This window comes from Musa acuminata, chromosome BXJ2-9, assembly GCF_036884655.1.
Source record: "Musa acuminata AAA Group cultivar baxijiao chromosome BXJ2-9, Cavendish_Baxijiao_AAA, whole genome shotgun sequence".
NCBI classification, from domain to species: Eukaryota; Viridiplantae; Streptophyta; class Magnoliopsida; order Zingiberales; family Musaceae; genus Musa; species Musa acuminata.
In genome coordinates this window covers 46556188-46578535 of record NC_088346.1, presented here as the reverse complement: position 1 = coordinate 46578535, position 22348 = coordinate 46556188, and the positions used below count along the sequence as shown (strand labels likewise).

The 22348-nt window shown below is 39.3% G+C and overlaps 3 protein-coding genes and 1 long non-coding RNA gene across 5 annotated transcripts; 3 read left to right on the top strand and 1 right to left on the bottom strand.

Moving 5' to 3' along the window:
• Nucleotides 1-1872: 1872 nt before the first annotated feature.
• LOC103999083 (subtilisin-like protease SBT2.3) lies at nucleotides 1873-10454 on the top strand. Its single transcript, XM_018818583.2, has 11 exons — nucleotides 1873-2027; nucleotides 2258-2658; nucleotides 4469-4622; nucleotides 5553-5950; nucleotides 6330-6425; nucleotides 6513-6585; nucleotides 6826-7108; nucleotides 7348-7679; nucleotides 8385-8655; nucleotides 9270-9551; nucleotides 9671-10454. Exons 2-11 carry the CDS (start codon nucleotides 2456-2458, stop codon nucleotides 10102-10104), a joined length of 2526 nt encoding a protein of 841 aa, XP_018674128.2. The 5' UTR covers nucleotides 1873-2027; nucleotides 2258-2455; the 3' UTR covers nucleotides 10105-10454.
• Nucleotides 10455-10595: 141 nt separating this feature from the next.
• Nucleotides 10596-11902, bottom strand: LOC135623666 (oxygen-evolving enhancer protein 2, chloroplastic-like). Its single transcript, XM_065126898.1, has 4 exons — nucleotides 11597-11902; nucleotides 11284-11516; nucleotides 11103-11153; nucleotides 10596-11019 (listed from the first exon to the last, which is right to left on the bottom strand). Exons 1-4 carry the CDS (start codon nucleotides 11832-11834, stop codon nucleotides 10756-10758), a joined length of 786 nt encoding a protein of 261 aa, XP_064982970.1. The 5' UTR covers nucleotides 11835-11902; the 3' UTR covers nucleotides 10596-10755.
• Nucleotides 11903-12833: 931 nt separating this feature from the next.
• Nucleotides 12834-18669, top strand: LOC135623884 (uncharacterized). 2 transcript variants are annotated; one of them, XR_010491549.1, is made up of 5 exons: nucleotides 12834-12927; nucleotides 17038-17090; nucleotides 17833-17918; nucleotides 18002-18083; nucleotides 18152-18669. It is a non-coding gene; the product is annotated as an uncharacterized LOC135623884 (long non-coding RNA). The 2 variants fall into 2 exon arrangements; XR_010491550.1 differs by lacking the exon at nucleotides 17038-17090 and having other exon boundaries at nucleotides 12845-12927.
• A 473-nt stretch (nucleotides 18670-19142) lies between these two features.
• LOC135623665 (NAC domain-containing protein 21/22-like) lies at nucleotides 19143-22130 on the top strand. Its single transcript, XM_065126897.1, has 3 exons — nucleotides 19143-19383; nucleotides 20165-20436; nucleotides 21291-22130. Exons 1-3 carry the CDS (start codon nucleotides 19158-19160, stop codon nucleotides 21738-21740), a joined length of 948 nt encoding a protein of 315 aa, XP_064982969.1. The 5' UTR covers nucleotides 19143-19157; the 3' UTR covers nucleotides 21741-22130.
• The last annotated feature ends 218 nt before the right edge of the window (nucleotides 22131-22348 follow it).

Sequence of the window (22348 nt, the reverse complement as noted above, 5' to 3'; positions counted from 1 at the left end):
AATCGGCATCCCCTCGATCATCTCCCGCCAACCTTATGTCGTAAGGGTTGTATAAATCGATATTGCACCAAGGATAGGTCGACCTACGTCATTGAGAGCTGTACGGATCGATCGCCTACATGGCATCGCAGGAGGTATGGGTGCCCCTTGCTACTACAATTTCCTCCCGTCAAATTTATAGGTATAAAAATTGATCCTGACACATGAAAAGAGGATTGGTCTCAGAAAAAATCACATGATATAAATCTGATTCCTTTTGGCTAATTTAAGTTTTGAAAGGATCATGTCGAAAATTTTACTCGACATCGACCTATCATGCAGGCCAATGGAAATCAAACATACTCCGGTCTCACCTCGAGATAACCACAAAATCATACTCTCTAGCTCGAATCCAACCTCAACCACTTCTCTCTTTTCGGAGAAGATTCATCGAGCTAAAATCAAGTCGGACCAACTCCCAATCGATCGCATCAAGTTGGTAACATCCGATGAAGATGAGTACACCATGCTATGGAGCTATGGTTGGACCTCCGCACTATACCACGACAATTAAACCTAAGTGGAGCGGATCATCTCGACACAAGAGTCGCACATTATGAACTAATATTATTTATCTCATTCGTCATGATCCACTTCAATCTCTTTAAGCATGCTTAGTCTTGTAATCTCTTTAGTCAATGCCATGGCAGTGCTATGTTGATTGGAAGCACAAATGATGTAACCACATCATATCAAATCATTTGATCATGGAGTCAACTTCGATGCTAGAACAAGCCAATGATGGTGTTCCACATCAGCATCTTTGACTGGGCCCCCGACGGTGAGGAGTGGCATGCACGGGTCAACAGAGACGACGACGGCACTCCCGAGGCTTCCCTCACGCCCGTCTCCGTGCATGGATGGCTTCGTCACGCGACGTCGCCTTCTTCGCCGCGAACGAACCCGCCTCGCTTCCCGAGGGAGACGCAGCGTACGCCGATCACGGGCTGGGCTTTGAGGAGTGCGAACCTCTCTTCCTCAGAACCGCCGCTGAACCGATGGATTGGATTCTCCCACCAGCTCAGGTGCTTCCAGCTCGAAAGAGCCGATCCGTTCATCTTTACTTCGTCGCCTATCTCCTTTACGATTCATGTGTAAGAGATATTATGGCAGAACCAATACAGAAATTAGTGTGAGAAAGCAAAGCTGCAGACATGATTATGAGGGGAATAAAGTGCGGAGACCTTTCAGTGTCAGCATAAGGTGATATGTTTATTATCTCAAGGAAGAAGAAGCTTTCCCTGCTTTTGTTCCTTCACCAGAGAGCTGTGTGCACATGGAGGAGTGCAGCTGTTCTTAAATGCCATTGGCAGTCTGCCATTACTTCTGCTTTTCTCTGACAAAGGTAGTCAAAAGCCTTCAAAAGCGAAAGGTCAAAAGAGCACTGTGCAGTACCCCAGTATGCATGTGGTCGCATGCATTAATTATGCTTGCAGCAGCCTGCACCCATGGGTGGGCTTCAAGCCACTGTATAAATGGGCAATCTTGGAAGCTTTTATGAGCTTGTATTTAGCTTATCTGCTGTTAAAAAGCTGATGTAAATAAGCTTTGAGAATGATGAAGAAGTGGTCCTCAATGTTTGACACAGTACCCAATGATTTCAATCACTACATGCATGCAATCTGAGAGCATTCTTCTCTAAGCTCATAGTCACACTAATCACTGCACTTATAACAAGAGTTTGCTAACAATGGTGGACTGGCACAGTAAGGCATGCTCACCAACTCCACAGAAAATTGCAACCTTGGGAAGAACACAGAGTCATTGGGAGGGACTCCACCTCGAAGCCCCCTCTGTTTGACACTGTATCCAATGATTTCAATCACTAGTTATAATCCAGCAGTAATTATTCTCTATGGTTATTGTTAATTACTGCGCTAATCACAATACTTTCACTATCATGGTGGTCTTGCACAGTTCCACCTTGGGAAGAACCCAGAGGCACCGTGATGGACTTCACCCAACAGCCCCAGGCCATCATCTTCCCGGTAGATCTCTCGCTTTTTCTCTCTCTCGGCTTTTCTTCCTCTTTCTTTGGTAGCAGTAGCTAGCTGACGCTCACCAACCCAACAGTCAAATGTATTACACCCAGAACACATGTATAAAAAGTTCTGCATCCCGCACCAACCGAAAGCTAAAGAAGAAAGCTTCAGATGCTTCCTTTCTCCTCCCCTCTTTTCCTTTATGCATCTACTAACTGGCATTGTTTATCCTTTAGCTGAGCAGCAGTGAGTGAGGTCTTGTGCCATCCTCTCCTTGTGAAAGAGTGAAGCATTAGAGAGGGAAGGGTACGGTTCAAGGTTAGAGCATGCTTTCCTTTACCGTGTCAACTGCACTGAGTTCGGGTTGTATGGGGGAGTCGAAGATTTCTCGGTTGGAGTTTTGAGGAGTCCTGCGCTGCTTGGTGTGTAACCAAATGGAAGGACTTCTGGTGCATTTCTTCGTGCTTTCTCTATTGAGTCTTTTGTTAGGAGGCCTATGCCAAGAGGATGCTGCTGTGTACATTGTGACCATGAAGCAGCCCCCTGCAGTCCATTACATTGATGAGCTGAAGAAGTTTGCAAGCAGTGGGGTCAGTTATGGGGGCTCTGAGACCTTCAATATCCTCAATAAAACAAGGTAATGCCTTCTTTTAATTTATATCTTTGGAAACTTGCAGATATTGTAGCATTCAATCTTTAACATAGCAAGGTCTGTTTTATCAGGTGGGTAAAATAGTGCTTGATTTTCTCTGATCATTTACTTGTATGTTGATCTTGGACTTTTGGGTTATCAATTTCATTGGCAGAAGTCATTGATTGTTAGTGCTGTAAAATTAGGGTTTGACTTGTGGGTCATGATGACTGGTCACTGCTGTAAAGTGAGTTTGACCTATGAGACATGACAAGTGGTCACTATTGGTTCGCTCATGTCAACTACAGACTTGGGCTTCTTCGTCAAAAATCATATGATTAATATGCGTAACAGTTCTTCCCTGTTTTTATGATTGTCTTTTATGTGCATTTCAAGATTAGATCTGTTCTACATAGCTATGTTTTAGAGTTTGACTTATGGGAATTGATGACTGGTCACTGCTGTAAAATTAGAGTTTGACTTATGAGACAGATGACTGGTCACGATTCGTTCACTCAAAAGGACTACAGATTCGGGTTTCTTCGTCAAAAATTGTATTATATATGCCTAAAAGTTTTGTGTTTGTTTTTGTGATTGTCTTTGATGTGCATTTCAAGATTGGGACTGTTCTATATAGCTATAGAGTGTGAATATGTGATATAGTGCATTTATTTATGTATTGTACTGGTTTAAGTTTTATATCAGATCATTCTAAGATGGTGGTGCCTCATCGTTCAATGCGTATTTTATTCTAGTCGATCTAGATCATGGGGTAGAAAATTATGCACTCTAATTTTGACTGGTTTTGATGTTTCCATGGTACAAAGATTATGCTCCTACCAATACTTGGTGTGCAGTTTAGCGAAAATTCTCAAGGCCCAGATCATGGTTTGCCACTGCAGCATCGATTGGCATAAGATCCTGAAGTTATAGGCAGGCACGGCCTAAATAACAAAGAATATTTCAAAGCATTAGTATATTTTATCAATTTAATTAAGAACAAATTTACTTCAGTTCACATTTTTGCTGTTTCTGTGAAGCAATAATGTCTTTCCACAATCCATTAATTTTTTTTTATTACATAACAGAATTTTCTTTACACTTAACATCCCATAGGCCAAACTTCTATTGTCATGGCATGGTCTAATAGATCTGCTAACCCAATAACTTTCAGGCTTAACACATGGTTTAAAAATACTTAATCCAAATTAGTAACAGATAGATCTAGGCTTATATACCATCACAAATGAAAATGCTTATGCCTTAGCTATTTATGGTAGATCCATCTAGCTTTATAAACCATCGCAATCCTCTCTTACTTTTGATGTGATACATGTCACAAAAGCTTGACATCATTGTCAAGGTGCAAGGTCTAACATAAAGTCAAGGATCAATCTATAGTATGTGATTTGTGAAGCTTATAGAGTAATGCACTCTTGGCTTATCCACATTTAGTTGTTTGCTCTCTGGAACCCTTAAACTTCATATGCCTAGTTTTAATTCAAATTTAATACCAGTTAACATGACCTGCAGCTCAAGTTATCAGCAGTAAGTTCATCTAGTCTTATATACCATCGTGACTCTTGTCCGACTTCAAACGTGAGACTAATTGGAGTGTCATATTTCTATCTAGTTGATTGTCACTCTGCTTTTTTCGTTGTAGATGGCAATACACCTGTCCATTTCAGGTGAAATCTTATCCATTTATTTGTTCCTTAATTGATGCTCCTCATCTGAGTTCCCTTGTTCGAAATCTCCTGTCTAAGTTGTTTCATGAATTATAGTGATCAACTTATTTGAACTGTCTGAACTGCAGGAATTATTCAAGGACAAATACAAATTACAGCTCATATCTGATTCACCTTCAGAATTCTCTGTTGAGAAGGGCATTTAGGGGGGAAAGATATCTCAAACTCTATAGTTATCATTACTTAATCAATGGCTTTTCTGTTCTTATTACTTCTCAGCAGGTACTTGACACGACTATGCTTGTTCATCTACTGTTTATTTTTAGTTCCATTAGGTTGATAGACTAGATAATTGAAGGTTGTTTGGGCCAAACCAATAAGTTATAATTAGAGTTCTCAAACTTATGTGAAATAGTTGATGCTAAAGAGTACAATACAGGTGTCTAGTTAATAATATGTGAGAAGATGCCATGGGTGTGATATTACATTGATTTATGAGTTTCCAAAGTTGCGTTATATTAAACTTAGCTAGTTTATATACTGCCTATCCTCTCCTCTATGCCTATATGCTCTTGTGGTTTGGTTTGATAGGCATTTTTCTCAATTTTGCTTTGGAGCATTGGCATGAATTATTTACTTCATGATGAAAACTAAAATTCTTGTGCCCAAGGTTATCAAACATTGTCACTTTCCAAAATGAGCCATAGATTAAGCTTCAGTAGTCCCATTCCTAAGAGGTATACAAGAGCTTTGTGATTTTCTCAAACAATTCTTACTGATACGTTTTTCGGTCAAAAGCTGGAAACTTGTATTTATCAATTAACTATATGTAAAATTACAAGGCTCATTTAGCCATATATCTTAAATTAGGAAAATTTTATGGCATGTTTAAATTTTTAAAAGTAGATAGTGTTTGTAAAGTCATTCTCCTTCCAAATTTAGTCCAGTGGTGATACACTTACTCCTTTTGCCTTCAATAAAAGGTGAAATAATAAGACTATCTTGATCAGAAAGCTGACAAGTACTATTTTTATTTGAATATTTCATTTGAGTCCTGGTTTGGATTTCTATACCTCATGCACATTCTTATAATATCCAAACCATGATTTTTGTTCTTATAACTTTAATTATTTATTTCAAAATTAATTTAGTTACACGGGTTGCATTTTCAGTTTCCTATCTGATATAAAGTGTTCTTGTTGGATGGAAAAGGCAGAAAAACTTTCAAGGAGGCATGAAGTAGCAAATGTATTGTTAGATTTTTCAGTTAGAACTGCAACCACCCACACTCCAGAATTTTTAGGTCTGCCTCAAGGAGCATGGGTTCAAGAAGGAGGGCCTGAAGTCGCTGGAGAAGGAATTGTTATTGGGTTCATTGATACAGGGATAGATCCAACTCACCCCAGCTTCTCTGATTATCTATCTGTCAATCGTTACCCAATTCCACATCATTTTTCTGGCATTTGTGAAGTCACAAAAGATTTTCCAGCTGGATCATGTAACAGAAAACTAGTCGGAGCTCGACATTTTGCTGCTTCTGCAATAACCAGGGGGATTTTCAATGCTACCCTGGACCATGCTTCACCATTGGATGGTGATGGACATGGAACGTAAGTGGCTTTCACTTCCACTAGATGTACAATATAGAAATTACATATATATATATATATATATATATATATATATATATATATATATATATATATATATATATATATATATATATATATATATATATATGTTGTTTCTTTGGTGTCTTCTCTTTCTTGAGTTTCATAGAATTTGTCCTTCACTAATTTATGGTACATTTTAGTGATATTGTAATCTTTGTAACTTTAGCTTTGTTAAGCTGGAATAACAATAATAGAATTCCGAATCTATGTATGATCCATGATATATTTCTTGCTTGTCAAAATCGAGATTAGGTGAATTCTATTTTATTCTAAAAATCCTTTTTTTGTATAGTAAAATGATTGTCGATAAATGCAGGCACACAGCATCCATTGCAGCTGGTAACCATGGGATTCCTGTTGTTGTGTCTGGACATCATTTTGGAAATGCAAGTGGCATGGCCCCTCGTGCGCAGTAAGCCACTACTTTTTATTCTATGATAGACCATAGATGGTGTCCTTTTCACTTCAAGATTGATTTTAACCACTCGAATTTTTTCAGTATTGCAGTGTATAAAGCTTTGTACAAAAGTTTTGGAGGCTTTGCAGCTGATGTTGTCGCTGCTATAGACCAGGTACGCAGGTGTCAATTCCATCTCTGAAGAAAGTAAAGAAAGAAACAAGAGATCTAAAGAAAGTAAATCAAGAGGAGAAAAAAAAATACCAAAATGGAGGAAGAGAAAATTATATGCCTTAATTCAGCGAATTAAATCTAAGTCCAGATTTGTACACATCAAGTAGTTTACATTTTCATAATTCTCAGTTAGGCTTCACTGTACAATTTTTCTGACATTTGTAATCGTTTGCATTCACAGGCAGCTCAAGATGGTGTTGACATCATAAGTTTATCCATCACTCCCAACAGGCGCCCTCTTGGTGTAGCAACCTTTTTCAATCCCATAGATATGTCGTTGCTGAATGCTGTAAAAGCTGGAATATTTGTTGTTCAAGCTGCAGGCAATACTGGACCTTCACCGAAGAGCGTGTCTTCCTTTAGCCCTTGGATATTTACTGTTGGTGCATCTGCTCATGATAGAATCTACAGTAACCATCTTGTACTTGGGAACAACCTGAAAATTTCAGGAGTAGGACTTGCACGTAAGTTTAAACTCTGCACTTCAGCAATAGATGATAAATGTGAATCTTCAATTTGCCTTGTTTTGCATTCTATTTGTCTCTCGTAGCTAAGTTTTATCAATAATAGAGTTATGTGAAACTTGATAACCTAACTTTCTGAATTGCATTAACTTAAACTCTTTTCTCATTTTCCAATATACTTCTACCACATGCCGAGTGGATGCATATAGCTTTGAGCTAACGATTCTTAAAACTTGCAGCTGGAACAGATGGTGACTTAATGTATCCTCTCATTGCTGCTACTCATGCCTTGACAAATGAGACAGCAGATGCAAATGATATGTATTTGGCAGAATGCCAGGATTCAAGTCTTCTAAACAAAGATTTAACTAAAGGAAAACTTTTGGTTTGCAGTTATTCCATCCGATTTGTGCTGGGCTTGTCCTCTATCAAGCAAGCATTACAGTCAGCAAAGAATGTGAGTGCAGTTGGAGTTATATTTTACATGGATCCATTTGTTATTGGGTTCCAGCTCAACCCAACTCCTATGCATATGCCTGGTCTTATAATTCCTTCACCTGATGATTCCAAGGTATGCCCATTAAGAACTATCTTAATCTTATATGTGTTGCTATACTGAAGAAACCTAGTAGGCCGCAAAGTCCCAACTAGGATCTTTTTGGGATCAGGGTTACATGGATCTTTTGCCACCATTGGAAAAGATATATCTTTAGTTAAGTTGAAATTATTTAAATTTTTAGTTATAATTTATAGTTAAATTAAGAAACCTAGTAGAGTAGCAGGAGGAGAATATTTACCTTTATGCATTTTTTTTACTATTCAATAACTTACAACTTGGAGTATTAGCTCAAATTTGCAGGTTGTCCTGTATTTTATGCAAACACCCCTTATTTCTGTTTTTAATTTTTCATCAGTTGTTGCAACTGTTCCCAAAGTGCTAGTCTTGGTGTTTTAATTACTTTTTTTTTGTTTCTGATTTAGGATTACATGCTCGTGTTTTCCACAACAAAGATCTACCAAGGAACTTGTTTCCCTTCAAATATCTATTTCTGTATATCAATATCAAAGTTTGAGACTTGGGTTATTCTTGAGTTTTGATGACTGAATGCCTGCAAAATATGAACTTGTATTTTGTTGTCTCCTTTTTCATCATCTTATTCGTTTTCTCGTTCCATTCTCACTCCAACAAGGCATCCTAGTAGTTGCTTTGAAGCTTTCTTGCATCATGTGATCATTTCTTTGATGGTACTAATTCTTGATCTTTGGCTTGTTTAAGATATTCCTAAAATATTACAACAGCTCCTTAATGAGAGACAAAGACTCAAAAACCATTATCAAGTTTCGTGGTGTTGCAAAAATATTAGGAGGTCTTAAAGCTAACTACAGCATCTCTGCCCCAAAAGTAATGTATTATTCAGCTAGAGGACCGGACCCAGAAGACAATTCATTGGTTGATGCTGACATACTGAAACCCAATCTAATTGCTCCTGGCAATTTCATCTGGAGTGCTTGGAGTTCCCTGGGCACAGATTCTGCTGAATTTGAAGGTACTATCATATTCTTTGACAAACACTGCAACAAAATTTTGTACATTTGTGATACATGATGCATGGAGTCTAGCACTTAACTCTGACATATTTAATGGTTATCATGACTTGAGTCACAGACACGTAAGCAGATTTTATGTAAAGTCATGTAGCCTTTTACCAACAAGTCCTTTGTTATCGATATGAATCCGGGCTTTGCTGATATAATATGATCCATACATTTTCAGAAACATGTTAGAGGACTTTAAACTGATATCAACTATTTGAATTGCTGATAAGTATCTAACAACTGTAACTCCATGTGGAGGGGGTCCATGAGATATTGTCTAAATAATCAATTTGTTTAGTGAGTATACTATACACAACTACGTAGCAAAATAAAACTCATGAAACCAAGTAGTGGTGTAAGAAGTTTCATGAAGAACTGAAAAGAATGATGGATATGTCAACCCATGCTTAAGCCATAAAAAGTTCTAAATGCAGGAAAACCCCTTGTCATCTGAATCAAGTATCTGTAATGATTCTTACATGTTATTCTTCCTTTGAATAGAGTTGCTTCATCTCAGGGTTACTAAAGATGTTTCGATATTGAAAGTTGAAACATATGCTTGTAGGTGAGAAATTTGCAATGATATCTGGGACAAGTATGGCGGCTCCACATGTTGCTGGGCTTGCTGCTCTGATCAAGCAGAAATATCCAAATTTTAGTCCTTCAGCCATTGGTTCTGCTTTATCCACAACCGCCACAGTCTATGGCAAGCAGGGTTCACCGATCATGGCCCAACGAGCTTACAGCAATCCAGATTCCAACATGTCACCTGCAACACCATTTGACATGGGCAGTGGCTTTGTCAACGCAACTGGTGCTTTAAATCCAGGACTAATTCTCGATTCAGGTTACTTATACACCATTAGCTTCAATAATTAGTAGAAGTATGGATTCACCATGAACTTGTGGCAAAAACTTGCATGATTTGTTGCCTTATAACTGTGGTTGGTTGCATATTTTTTGCAGGCTACGACAACTTCCTCTCCTTTCTTTGTGGCATCAATGGATCTGCTCCAGTAGTACTGAACTACACTGGCCACAACTGTAAGATCTCCACAATGATGGGCTCAGACCTGAATTTACCTTCGGTAACCATATCATTGCTCAATCAATCAAGAACCATTATGAGAAGAGTTACCAACATTGCAAACGATGAGCATTACAGTGTCAGCTGGAGTGCTCCTTATGGAGCCTCAGTTTCTGTATCACCAACACGGTTTTTTATAGCGAGCGGCCAGCAACAAAACCTAACTATTGTCCTGGGTTCAACCATGAACAGCACCTCTGCCAGCTTTGGGGGGATTGGCCTTTATGGAAACCTAGGCCACAAGTTGTTCATTCCCTTGTCTGTCATCTCGAAGACCAAGCATAAAGCCACCTTAACCAGAAAGAGGTGCTGACTTTTTCCTTTACTTTGCCGCTTACGTCGACCTCATTCTTTATTCAATTTGTATACATTTTGAAGCATCTGGGTGTAATCAGAGGAATGAGTGACAAATAATGTTAAAAACACATCTTTTTATCATCAAGTATCAGTATGCAGATTTACTGAGCTGTGAATGAAGAACATGAACAGACTAATTTATGTGGCTCAAAAATGAACTCTTTGAGCTTGTTCTAGCTGCATTGTTCTAGGTAAGTTGAAGAACAACATATATTCTCCTTTCCACTGGATATCATGGACATCCTTATGACCGATGTATTCAATTGTTTCTGTAATGAAAAATTATGCAGAAAATGTAAATTTGACATGTTGCTTAAGAAAAAATTGTGCAGCCTCTGTTTTTAGTGAAATTCATGCTGACCTGAGCTTTATGAAACTTTGGTCTGATTAGATTTAGAACACTTTTTTTTTATAGAACTTTTCTGGCCAATTGATGAAGGCAACTCCTTCAGGAAAATGCAGGCTTCTTTACTTATAATCTAGTTTTAGTTCATGGAACATGTACATCATAGACAAGAGAACTTAGAGAAACAAAATGGAGGACAGACAACAGTCATGAACACTTAAGCTCATCCACAGCAGGAGAAACACACAGCCCGCCATTCTCTCAGGCAACATTGAAGGAACTGGCTGCGCTCTCCACAAACTTCCGGGCTCCCTTGAACCATCTCTTGTCCCCAGCTTGCGCCTTGCAGATGTAGAGCTTCCCGTCGGAAACAGTGGCTGTTATCAGCTGGTGCTTGCCACCTTCGTCCCCATCCGCCGTCCTCGTCAGAACCGAGACGAAGTAGTACTTCTTCCCGCTGCTGCTCTCCTGCGTGGTGGTCTCCAGTATGTTGGCTGTTGCCACAGCATCAGAATCGAACCCACCCTACCAAATCCATGCCTTGTTCAGTGTCCAAATCGATCACATTCAAGTACATGAGATGCTTGCTGTCATCTTCATTTACCTACCTCTGAGTCTGTCTTGCCGAAGTAGGCTTGTTTTCCTAGCAAGTAATCAACCTGTGGCAGATACACATCCAAGTTGGTCATGCATGTCTCTTGTCATTTAGTCGAACATGTGATCCCATCATGGATTTGATTCAAGACGACTGATAGAGACGGAAGAAGAGGAAGGAGAAGAGTCGGTTACTTGAGAGAGGAACTCCTCCGGGGTGCCGTAGCCTGTGATGGAGCTCTTGGTGGTCGGCGTCACCATGACGGTGACGTTGCTGTTGGAATCGAAGTTGTCCTCGTACCGGAGCACCTGGCCGGGGTACTCCACCTCTTTGCTGGGGTTCCACTTCGACGGGATCATCAGCTTGAACCCGTCGCCGGCGTACGGCAGGAAGTCGGTGTTCGTCTTCGGCTTACCGAACACGTTGGCTGCGTTCGACATGAACAGTAGCTCGAAGTATCCGCAACAACGACGACAGGCGTGGGAGAGACTGCAGGGGAAGACTTACCAGCTTCGCCGTAGGCCGCGTCGGCCGGGGCGACCTTGGCGCCGAGGGCCGCGGCACCGAGGAGCACCGTCAGCGCCATGCGACGTGACACGGCGGCGCTGTTCTCGTCGGCGGCGGCCTGCTTCTGAGCCTTGCAGACGATCAGGTTGGGCTTGTTGATCGGCACAAGGCGCGTGGATTGGATCCCGTTGGTGGTCGTGGGTGCGTGGTGGTGGAGGAAGCATGCAGTTGAGGCCATCTCTTCCTCTCTTCCACACTCACACACACTCAATCTTACTGCTCTCCTCTCATCAATCTTGCTTTAATGTGAATTTTGGTGTCAGTGAAAGGAGGAGGAGGTCTTCTGCGTATCGAGTGTGTGTGGCAGTGGATCAAGGCAGGATGAGAAGTTGGGATTGGATAGGGTGATTGAAGCTTTGATTGGGCCACATCGGATGGTCTTCTTCCTCAAGTCTCCCACCTGTCTTCTTCATGTTTGTATGTATGACTATGATTGCATGCCTATGTGTTCTTTCATACATGTACTTGGATCCCTAGCATGTTAATTCGACATTTTGATCAAATTTATGATGCTACTGATGATACTAATATTCAAGGTTCATAATATCGTATCGTACGGATATTTCGATCTGAGCTCGGTATCGGTACGATACGGTATATTCAACGGTACTCCCAAGTGTGCCAAGTACTGTAGCACTGCTATAGTGCTCTGGGACCGGTAACAGACGGTCCGCGTACCGACAATCTATCGGACCGGTACATATAGTCGGACGGTACAGTTCGGTACGACAGACCTTGCTAATACTAATTATTATTTCAGATAAGGAGGGGAATTGATCATACGATGGATATTCCTTTTATTTTCTGTATTTTGTGAGGAATTTTGAGTCTTCTTTATCATCAAATTAAAGCCAATTTCCTATATATATATATATATATATATATATATATATATATATAATTGACAACTATATTGCATTATTGATGAGTATAATGTTAAATTATTAATCATTATTATTTCATTTAAAAGCTTAAATCCATTAATAAGATATGATCTTTGGATTAGTACATATACTTAAAATATTTTATTATTATTAAGTGAGATATTGTGAGCTCCCAACTTCGTCTTTATTCCCAATAAAATAACACTAAATCGAAAAATGAAAAGTATTTTAGATGAGTTGACCTTTTGGGTCAAACCTGACTTGGGACGGTTTGACTGCCTATGAGGCGGAGCCAGCTCGCGGTGATGGGGATGGCATCCCGCCTTCTGGTACAGGTTCGGATCCGCTGTCGTCGATCGCCGGTCGGGTCTTCAAACTCTCTGCAAGGTTTTCCTCGAAACCCTAGCTTCCATCTCAATTAGCTTCAGAAACCCGTGGCTCGTCCTGGGTTCTATGCCTGTGGAATGAGGTGGTCGAGAATCTTTAGGATTTGCCTTCTCGATCTGTTCTTGGACGCCCTTTCCAATGTATTCGATTTTTTCTTGTTTGCACCGTGAAATGAGATTACTTGGTTCAAGCCTCATGTGTTTTTGCTTGTGCATTAGTGGCTGGAATTATCTGTCGAAAACCTAAATTATTGTCTGATTCACATCTCTGTTCTTTCAGTTTCAGCTATGGCGATGTCGACCTCCACGTTTTTCTTTTAACCCAAATAAGATCATCTCATTTTAGTTTCTATGATGACCTCAGTCTACATCGTTGCTTTTTACTCGATTAATATCTCATTTTAGGTTCTTGATGCATTCTTTGTGAAGTCCTAACATCAATGCCGCGGTCATTTGCTCGATGCTTTCACTTATCAATGGGAACCTCAGCATTAGTGGTGGTTGCTTCCAAGAACTTCATTTTCTTTTCTGGTCTCTCACCTGACGTGGACTCCCATTTACGTAGTTTACTTTTTGTGTTTGATGAATTTCTTCGCCCTTAGGTTCTTCATAAGTGCTTTAGTTGTGGTTGGCAAGCAAAAGTCTATTTCTAGTACTTCATCTGAAAAGAAAATTACTCTCTGTTTACAAAGAGCAATGTTTCTATTTCCTTTTTCTCTTGTGAGGTTAAGGAGTACTGTACTGCTAAATCTCGTGCAGGATCAAATCAAAGCGATGAATTGATTTACCATGATTTAGCACCTAGAGGTTTCAAAATCTTTATTATATAAATTTTCACATTTGATAGATTCCTGCATGATTATGATATATCTGCTCAGGAAAAATTTTGCATGAAGATTTTGTAGTATGTGAAAATGTAATTTGATCTTCACAGTTGGAGGATCTTAGGATTACTTGGGTACTCTAGCCTCACTTAAGCTGTGGAAATCTTAGAGGCCTCTATACAGAAAAAGACAGATTTTTTTTTTTTGAAGAATTTCTTGAGTCTGGAAGTTGTCTCGATTGTGGATTTCCCGAAGATTCTCATCTTCTTGAAAAAAAAGGGCAGAAATTTTTTTAGCTCATGTTTTTGCATCCTTCCTTTTAATGTGTCTTCAGTTCTCAGTAAAATGTCTTATTTCTTTAGTTGGTGGGCCACCAACATGATCAAAATTTTCATTTGGGACTTAGTTTTAGCTCCATTTAAAGAGTTTCTGTTTTTCTAGTTTAGGGATTTTGGCTGTGTTTTGGCCTTTGCACACATAATTAAAGTCAGCATAAGTGGAAAACTAGTAAAATATATATTAGTAAGTAAACATGTAGTTCAATTCTTTATTAATTAAAGAATCAATTTCAGGTTTCAAAATTGGAAACATTCTCTCTATTTGCAGGTAAGATTGTGCGCATTGACTATCTTCAGATATCTCATGCACTAGCCTGCCCTCTTTTTTATTATGCTCATTGGTTTGCTTCTTATTCTAAATTTTCTAAGGAATTTTTATGGAGATATCCATTACCTTCTCAGCTTATGGCTTTTGAGCTCAGATCAGCTGAGCACCGGGTGTATCTGACCTTTGACTTAATAGAAAATTTGCTTTTATGAAAAAAAAAAAACCAAATAAAGAGAGATGAATTTTCTGTTCAGTAGAAAACAAGTAATGCTCTTGACTTGATAGTAGCAGAACGGATTTGTTTCTTATATCATTAGAAATAGTGGCATAACATTTATTTTTGTGTGTTGGAATACACCACTTCTGTTGCTGATGAATATCATACTATCATTGAACTTACATGGCTAGGTTCATACAACTTGGCATTTCATGGGTACTTATTCAGAATATAAGGTAGTTAAACTAACACATAGAATTCCTGCCTCAGGCAATTATGGACATTTTTGAACTTCTGTTTTTCTTTTGGATCAAATTCTTCTTGTCTGTTTTATCCACTGGTTGCTAGTGGTCTCTTCAGTCTTCTTTATTTCACTTTTCTGTACAGTGTTTGCCAGAAATTGAGTATTTTGGTTTGGAATGCTGCATTTTGTTAAATCGCAGTCTTCAAAATCTGTTGGCTGCATACTCTCCATCAATTTATTATCAAGAAGCACAATGTTGACTGTGATTGTGATTCCTTCAATCTTGTGAGTTCTTACACCTGAGCCGTGAAATGGTAGGTTCATGATTTGTGTGTTTGACTGTTTTGAGCAACGAAGCAACATATATTTGTAGGTTTACATAGCAAAGTTTTTGCCACTTCTCAATTTTTCATAGTGAAGACTTAAGACACAATCTATTTATCCGTCTGACATGTCAAATAAATGAAAGTATCAACTACTATGGGAACAGGAAAATCATGTCCAAAAGTCAGATTCTGCTAAAATCTTAGATCAACTCAACAAGGATTTTTTTTCATCATAAATTTCAAGATAAGAGATTATTTTGTAGCAAACATATACTCATGCTTTCTGACTGACAAGAATACTTTTCGTGAAAGATTTTAGCATTTACAACAAAATATTGTTTTGTTAGCCAACATACTTTTAGGATTTCTAACCTTGACACACAGATAAGTCTCTAATCACTTAATTCATTCTTGATGGTTTCTTGAATTATTATGGGAATCTGAATCTTTGATGGGCAACCCCAAAACAAACAGCTTGAAAACTAAAGAAAATTAGAAGCTTTCCTTCTCTGTTTCTTCCTTTTACAAGGCTTAGCCATTACAAATTCAATAATGAAGGTTTGTCAGCATCACACTTGTTGATAATCTCATGGAATAAAGAAAAACAAATTTCTTCTCTATTTCTTCCTTTTAGAAGGCTTAGCCATTACAAATTCAATAATGAAGGTTTGTCGGCATCACACTTGCTGATAATCTCATGGAATGAATTGTATTTTCTTATATGTATATTATTCTTTGATGGATATAAGAAAGAACAAAATTGCTTTATTAACAACATGTACTGAAGCATTAGCTCAGACCACTCCAACTTCATTTTTCTTACTTCTATTTTATATCACATGGCATTTATATTTCATCTATGCACAACCACTTGTCAGTGTTTCTAAAATGTAGGATTTTGTAGATCTCATTAGAAGTTTAGTCCTCAAGAGTTATTAAACCAAGATGTGCTTCCCAATTTTCTTCTCTGATAATCATCAAAGTCTATGCCACTGATGCTTATGGTAGTGATGGGCTTCGTACTGATAATGACTTGGATAATGTATAAAAAACATGCGGTAGGAAACAGAACATTAACTTTTTTTTGGTCGCATGTTCACATGTAGCTGGACCTGCCCTTTTGTAACTGAACTTATTCGTATTTTGTATAGACACTTCCAAGCCTGATGAACCGAAACAATATTGAATTCCTAGCCTTCCTTAATGACATTGGACAGGTCTTCTAAAGCTCCTTGCATTTCTCAGTTGTGGTGAAGATCACATTGCATTTGCAGTCTTAGATAACTTGTTAGAATATATCGGAGTTGTTACCTTACCTCTTTTGTCCTCTATCTTCCCTTATGGAGTTTTTTCATCATGGATACTCTGAATATTATTAGCATAGTTTATTTGTTGATACCAATGGTTTTGAAAGAAGATATATTAAAAAATAACTGCACATTCGGTGCTAACTAATATCTGACTGTGGAAGAAGCGTTCTGAATTGTTTTTCCAATGATAAGGTTTACGTCTTTATCTCTCTTAAGATGGAAACTCTGACTCAACTCTCAGAGTTTGCAAAACAAGTATATAAAGCCACAGCTTGGTGGGTTGGATGAGAGTGACTTTTATGTTCTCATCTAGTTGAGTTACTAATCACCTTGACTTTTCATAACAGCTACTGCATCCTACACTACTGAAGAAAAAACTACATACCGCCATACAAACTATCTAATGCATTGAATAACCTTGGAAGTTTGGCCTATATTCTGTATTTAACACATATTCTATGTTTTTCTGATGAAACTAAATTTCATATCTATACAGTGGGATGAGAAGGTGATGTGCATCTCACATTAGAGCTAACTGGTTATCCTTGTACCTCATTATTATCCTTGTTTTGGCTTATATACAGAGATCATGGCTGCTCCAGCCTGCTGAGTTTTATTTTGCAAGTCTCTAGTTCGGGTTTGGCAACTATCCCTTCTCAATTTCTTTGTTTTTATAATTGTCACTGTAACTTTGTATTTGACTAGTGCAATTTGAATGAGATTTAATGGTAGTTTTTCTGACAATGTGCTTCAGTGATGATTCACCACATATATATATATATATATATACATATACATACATACATATGTATATGTATATGTATATGTATATATATGTATGTATATATGTATCTATATACATATATATATACATACATACATACATACATACATACATACATATATATACATATATATATATACATATATATACATATATATATATATACATATATATATATATATATATACATATATATATATATATAAGGAAGTAAACTTCATTAGTTATAGGATAGATGCAATAGATGAGAGTGAAAATATCTACTAGATTATTAGGGATTCGATTTTCCTGAGTGGAACCAGATGTCCTAAAAAAATTGGTTGATACATCAGCAACTTTATTGTTCGCTGGAGCTATTGATCTCTCTATAAAAGTCGAGCATACTCAAGTGCCAAGTGAGGCAAGCAAATCCAAAGTAGAAATCTTGCCCCGTAAGGTTTTTAATAGGTAAAAGTTGTGATATGCATGATAGATCTAAGGAATCATCTTAAAAGTTGATTTAAAGTAATGGTGAAGTGTGGGTATATTTTTCTGAAATTTTGATCACTTATGGGAAGGTAACTGAAAAGTCTCTCTGACTAGTGGCTGATGACAGGTTTGACCAGGACCTGGAGCGCATTTTCTATGGTCTGATTCCTAGCAAGCTGTTAATGTGGTTGCCCATCCGATAGGCTGCACTAGGTAAATCTTTCACCATCCAATAATGGTTTTGGCAAATCAGGGTCTTTTTGATTGGCCATGTTACCTTCACTACTACCTGACAGCAATGGAGCTATCATAGGGATGGGAGAAAGGACTGGCAGCTATTGTTTTGGAGACTATTCAAACTGACCGAACACTACCAAGGTAAGAATCACCTCAAACCTTATCTCTTTGCGAGCTGGAGCCATCTTCTCATCACTTTTGTGTAACAGAGACTACACTTGGACTGATCTCATCCCAGCTGACATGGGCATGGACACTCTTCTTTCTCTTCCAAGTTGATACTGCTCCTGGAACCGCTCTTCGCTTTCTGGAGATGCCTTCACTGACGCCTGAAACCGTTGGATCGATGCTGTCTTCTGTTTGTGTGTCACTGATCTTGATCGGTTAATCAGGACGGGGATGGATGATGGCTGGCTGGTGCAGGCCACCTGTCCTCGTGCCATTGCTGTGCCATGTGATTGGAGCATCATGGATTTTTATGCAGAGCCATGGCCACAAGCATCAGACAATGTCCAAACTGCTTAGGTTCATCTTCCACCTCTGCTGGATGGGTGATGGCCCCTTTCATCTTCCATTAGACGACAACACTGAGGACAGGTGTGCTCGAATGCCAAAGTCACGACAACACACAATTTCTTGTGATCAAAACTGGATTCTACTTTCTGATGGATTGTAACTTGTGACTTATCCTTAAAAATCATTCTGAATGTGTGATTGACATTTTTCATTCCACTGCTTAACCATTCAAATCTGTGTCTGTGAATGCGATGTAGTGAGAATTCTAGTGGTTCAACTGCTAGTGGTGATGTTGAACCCAGAAGCAAGCAAGCAAGCAAATTGAGCAACTACTCCTGTGTCATATCCCACTATGCAGGATGACAAGTATGAATGGCCACTTTCCTTCTTTCAATTATCAAAAAAATAATTGTGGATTGCATTGATTTCATGATACTATTTAATTTAGCCGATAAAGATCTTGATAGTAAAATCTCTTTTTTTTTTTCCCGAGAAACAAAGTGTCGCGGGCCATGTCAGCATGCCAAGTAAGAAGGATGAGTTTTTTGTTTTTTTTCTTGAGAAGAAAAAAATAAGAAAAAGGAGAAAAAAAAAAGATTAAGGCTGCATTCATTCCCCTTGAAAAGTTGACTTATTGCCCCTATTAATTAATACATTACCCAATCTTCTTCCCCCCCCCTGTACTAATATATATACCCCATGGTTGCAGTCTGTGAGCTCCCTATCATCGACGCCACCATGAGCATCTTGAGCATGGTGGAGGCGAAGCTACCTCCAGGCTTCAGATTCCACCCGAGGGACGAAGAGCTCATCTGCGACTACCTCGCGGCCAAGCTCGCCGGAGACGGCGGCGTCGGCTTCCGTGGCTGGCCCATCATGGTGGAGGATGTCGACCTCAACAAGTGCGAACCTTGGGATCTCCCCGGTCAGTTGTCATCCCTCGGCATCATATTCCATATGGTCCTGTCGAAATTGGTGTTGCATGATCATGTTTTAGCCGTCATGAAGTGCTTGGATCTTCTTCATCTTCTTCTACCCTCCCATGGCTGCCATGCTTGCATGCAGGAGTCTGTGTTCCGTTTCCCTTCACCTCGCTCTCCATGGCTGTCCTTTTTGGCCTTCCCAACAACGGAAATTGTTCTTGCACGAAGCTTTCCCCCTTACCTTCCAACCTCTTCATGTGTTCTGTTGCTTCATGTTGACCGCCATCTCTTTATGGATCATTCCTTCTGCCCATATCGTGATGAGAGATGATTCAGAAGCTTAGACAAGGAGGAGAACAGAAAGAGAAAGCTTCCACCACTTGTTAACCTCCTCATGCCTTTTATTCCTTCTTTCCACATCTCGACTTCGCTTTTGGGAGAGAAGAGGGGAAACAAGGCGTTGGCTTTCTCACCTTAACCTGCTGCAAAATCTGGTCTTTTAGCTGAAAGAATGCTTTCTGAGCACGTCCATGGATTCACGGCACTAAATGTCCATTCGAGAGAGTGTGTTCGTCGACCTCCAGTGGACCACACACGTGTTCGTCCACCCCGCTTGATGCTGACACATCGACGCTTCTATGGGGCGTCGATGTGCCAATCCACCAGCCGTCGGGACGCCATGATGAGCGATCTCTCTCTGTCATGGAGTTTGATCCCACTGCAACTTGCCTTTGCATTCCCATCCACAAGCTCCTCACTTGGTGAATTTTTCTGGTGGATCAGCTACTGCATGTGTCGGGGGCAAGGAGTGGTACTTCTTCAGTCTCCGAGATCGAAAGTACGCGACGGGGCAGCGAACCAATCGCGCCACCATGTCAGGCTACTGGAAAGCGACCGGGAAGGATCGATCGGTGGCTCGGAAGGGATTCCTTGTGGGAATGAGGAAGACTTTGGTGTTCTATCAAGGAAGAGCTCCCAAGGGCAAGAAGACGGAGTGGGTCATGCATGAATACCGCATGGAAGAATCTGCTGCAACTCCAAACTTGCCCTTCAAGGTGACCTTTTGATCTCGACTCTTTAGACCTTATCACTTTTCTGCAGCGAGCACAATCTATCCTCTCTCTCTCTCTCTCTAATTAATTATCTTGTTAGATAAATTGATCTTTTGGCTTAAAGAAAATTAGTAGACAGGGAGAATCTCCAAAGACATCTCTCTGCTATATGTACTGTTCTTACTGTAATTGTTTTTGGTGCTTTCTAATCACTGGTCTTGTTGGATGAATTGATCTTTTGGCTTAATAGAAAATTGGTTTTTGACAGGGAGGATGATCGTTCTGTGGGTTGTTTTAGCTAGTAAGAGATGCTAGGCGTACAATACATCTTTGTGGAATCCCCTGTTAGAAGCTTAGATTCTTAACCAAACAATCTAAAAGCTTTTTTTGCACATAAATTAAAATATGACAAGAAGATTAAGATATTTACATTGATTAGATCATGCATCTCTTCTGCCCAATGAATCTAATTAGATTTGGAACAGTGGGATGAGTTATAAGACACTAGTGGAGTTAAAGAACAAGAAAAATGAAAAGGAAGCAGATCACAAATTGGCACAATTGTTTTTTACTGTATTCTGAAATTTAATCATCTCAAAGCTTCAAGAATCAGTTTCCCCTAATAAATCTCTGACTTGAGTTCTGGAGTAGAACAAGTTGCTAATTTTTACTCACCATGCTAATTCTGTTTCATCTTCAACACAATATCTGAATGGAAGGAGGTCGACTGAAGTGCTCGACTACCAAAATAGATAATTCTATACACTGTTAATCACAAAGCTTTGAGATTTCTCAAGTTTGAGTCCAGTACTTTCAGCACATGGACTATGACACTTCTTTTTTTATTGTGCAAGCAGGAAGATTGGGTCCTATGTAGAGTGTTCTACAAGAGCAGAGGGATGTCCACCAAGCCAAGCATGGAGACAAGCCATGATGATTCAAGCCCCCAATCCCTCCCTGCTCTGATGGACAACTACATCACCCTTGACCAAACCCCACTCAACTTGGAGGGGTTTGAGCAGGTGCCCTGCTTCTCCAGCACAGCCCCAAACTTGGTCCCACACCTGCCCCCAGTGGAGAGGGACATGCCCCTACCAAGATGCTTGGCACAAACAGGTGGCTTGCCTGACCCAAGCTCTGGATTGAATCATCTCACTGGTGACAGGAAGGTCCTGAGATCAGTTCTGAACAACCTCACCAAGCTGGAGGATGACCCAAAGGGAGAGGTGGTGCCAAATTTTGGTGAAGGGAGTTTGGGGGCTTACTTAACACAGAGGTCTCTGGCATCAACATGGAATCCTTTTTGAGGTTTTGATGAGGTTGGTGAGCAATTAGAACAAGAATATACCTCCTATTTATATCACTCATTCCAAGTTGCCCACATACATGTCCAGTTATTATAAGTTCCTGTTCCATGCAATATAGGAAGCTTTCTTTTTTGTTTATGGTGGATAAGCTTAATGGGCATCTCAACACAAATGTTACTGAGACAGAAGAAGAGTGAGGTTGATGATTAATGGGAAATGACACCAGCTGGCACAGGTTTAATGGAAAGGCTACCAAGGTCAGATGCAGAAAGCCTCCTCTTGATTCTGTGTTACATATAAATTATTTGTATGTTTGTTTACATACACTGGACTTGTAATTTGGTTGTCATGTCAAAATTTAGTGTGATCAATTATGGTTGTTTTGCAGAATTGGAACTGCATACCAAATTTACATGTGCTCTAAATATACTGGATTGATGTACTTGAAGTTACCTCACAAAGAAAAATGACTTGATCCAGATGGATTATCCCTTTATATTTTGACACATTTTCTGCTTGTCACCAAATAATTCAGAGACAACAAATGTAAGAGAATTACTATGAATTGAGTATTATCTTTGTCAATTCAAATATACTTCAAAGAACAC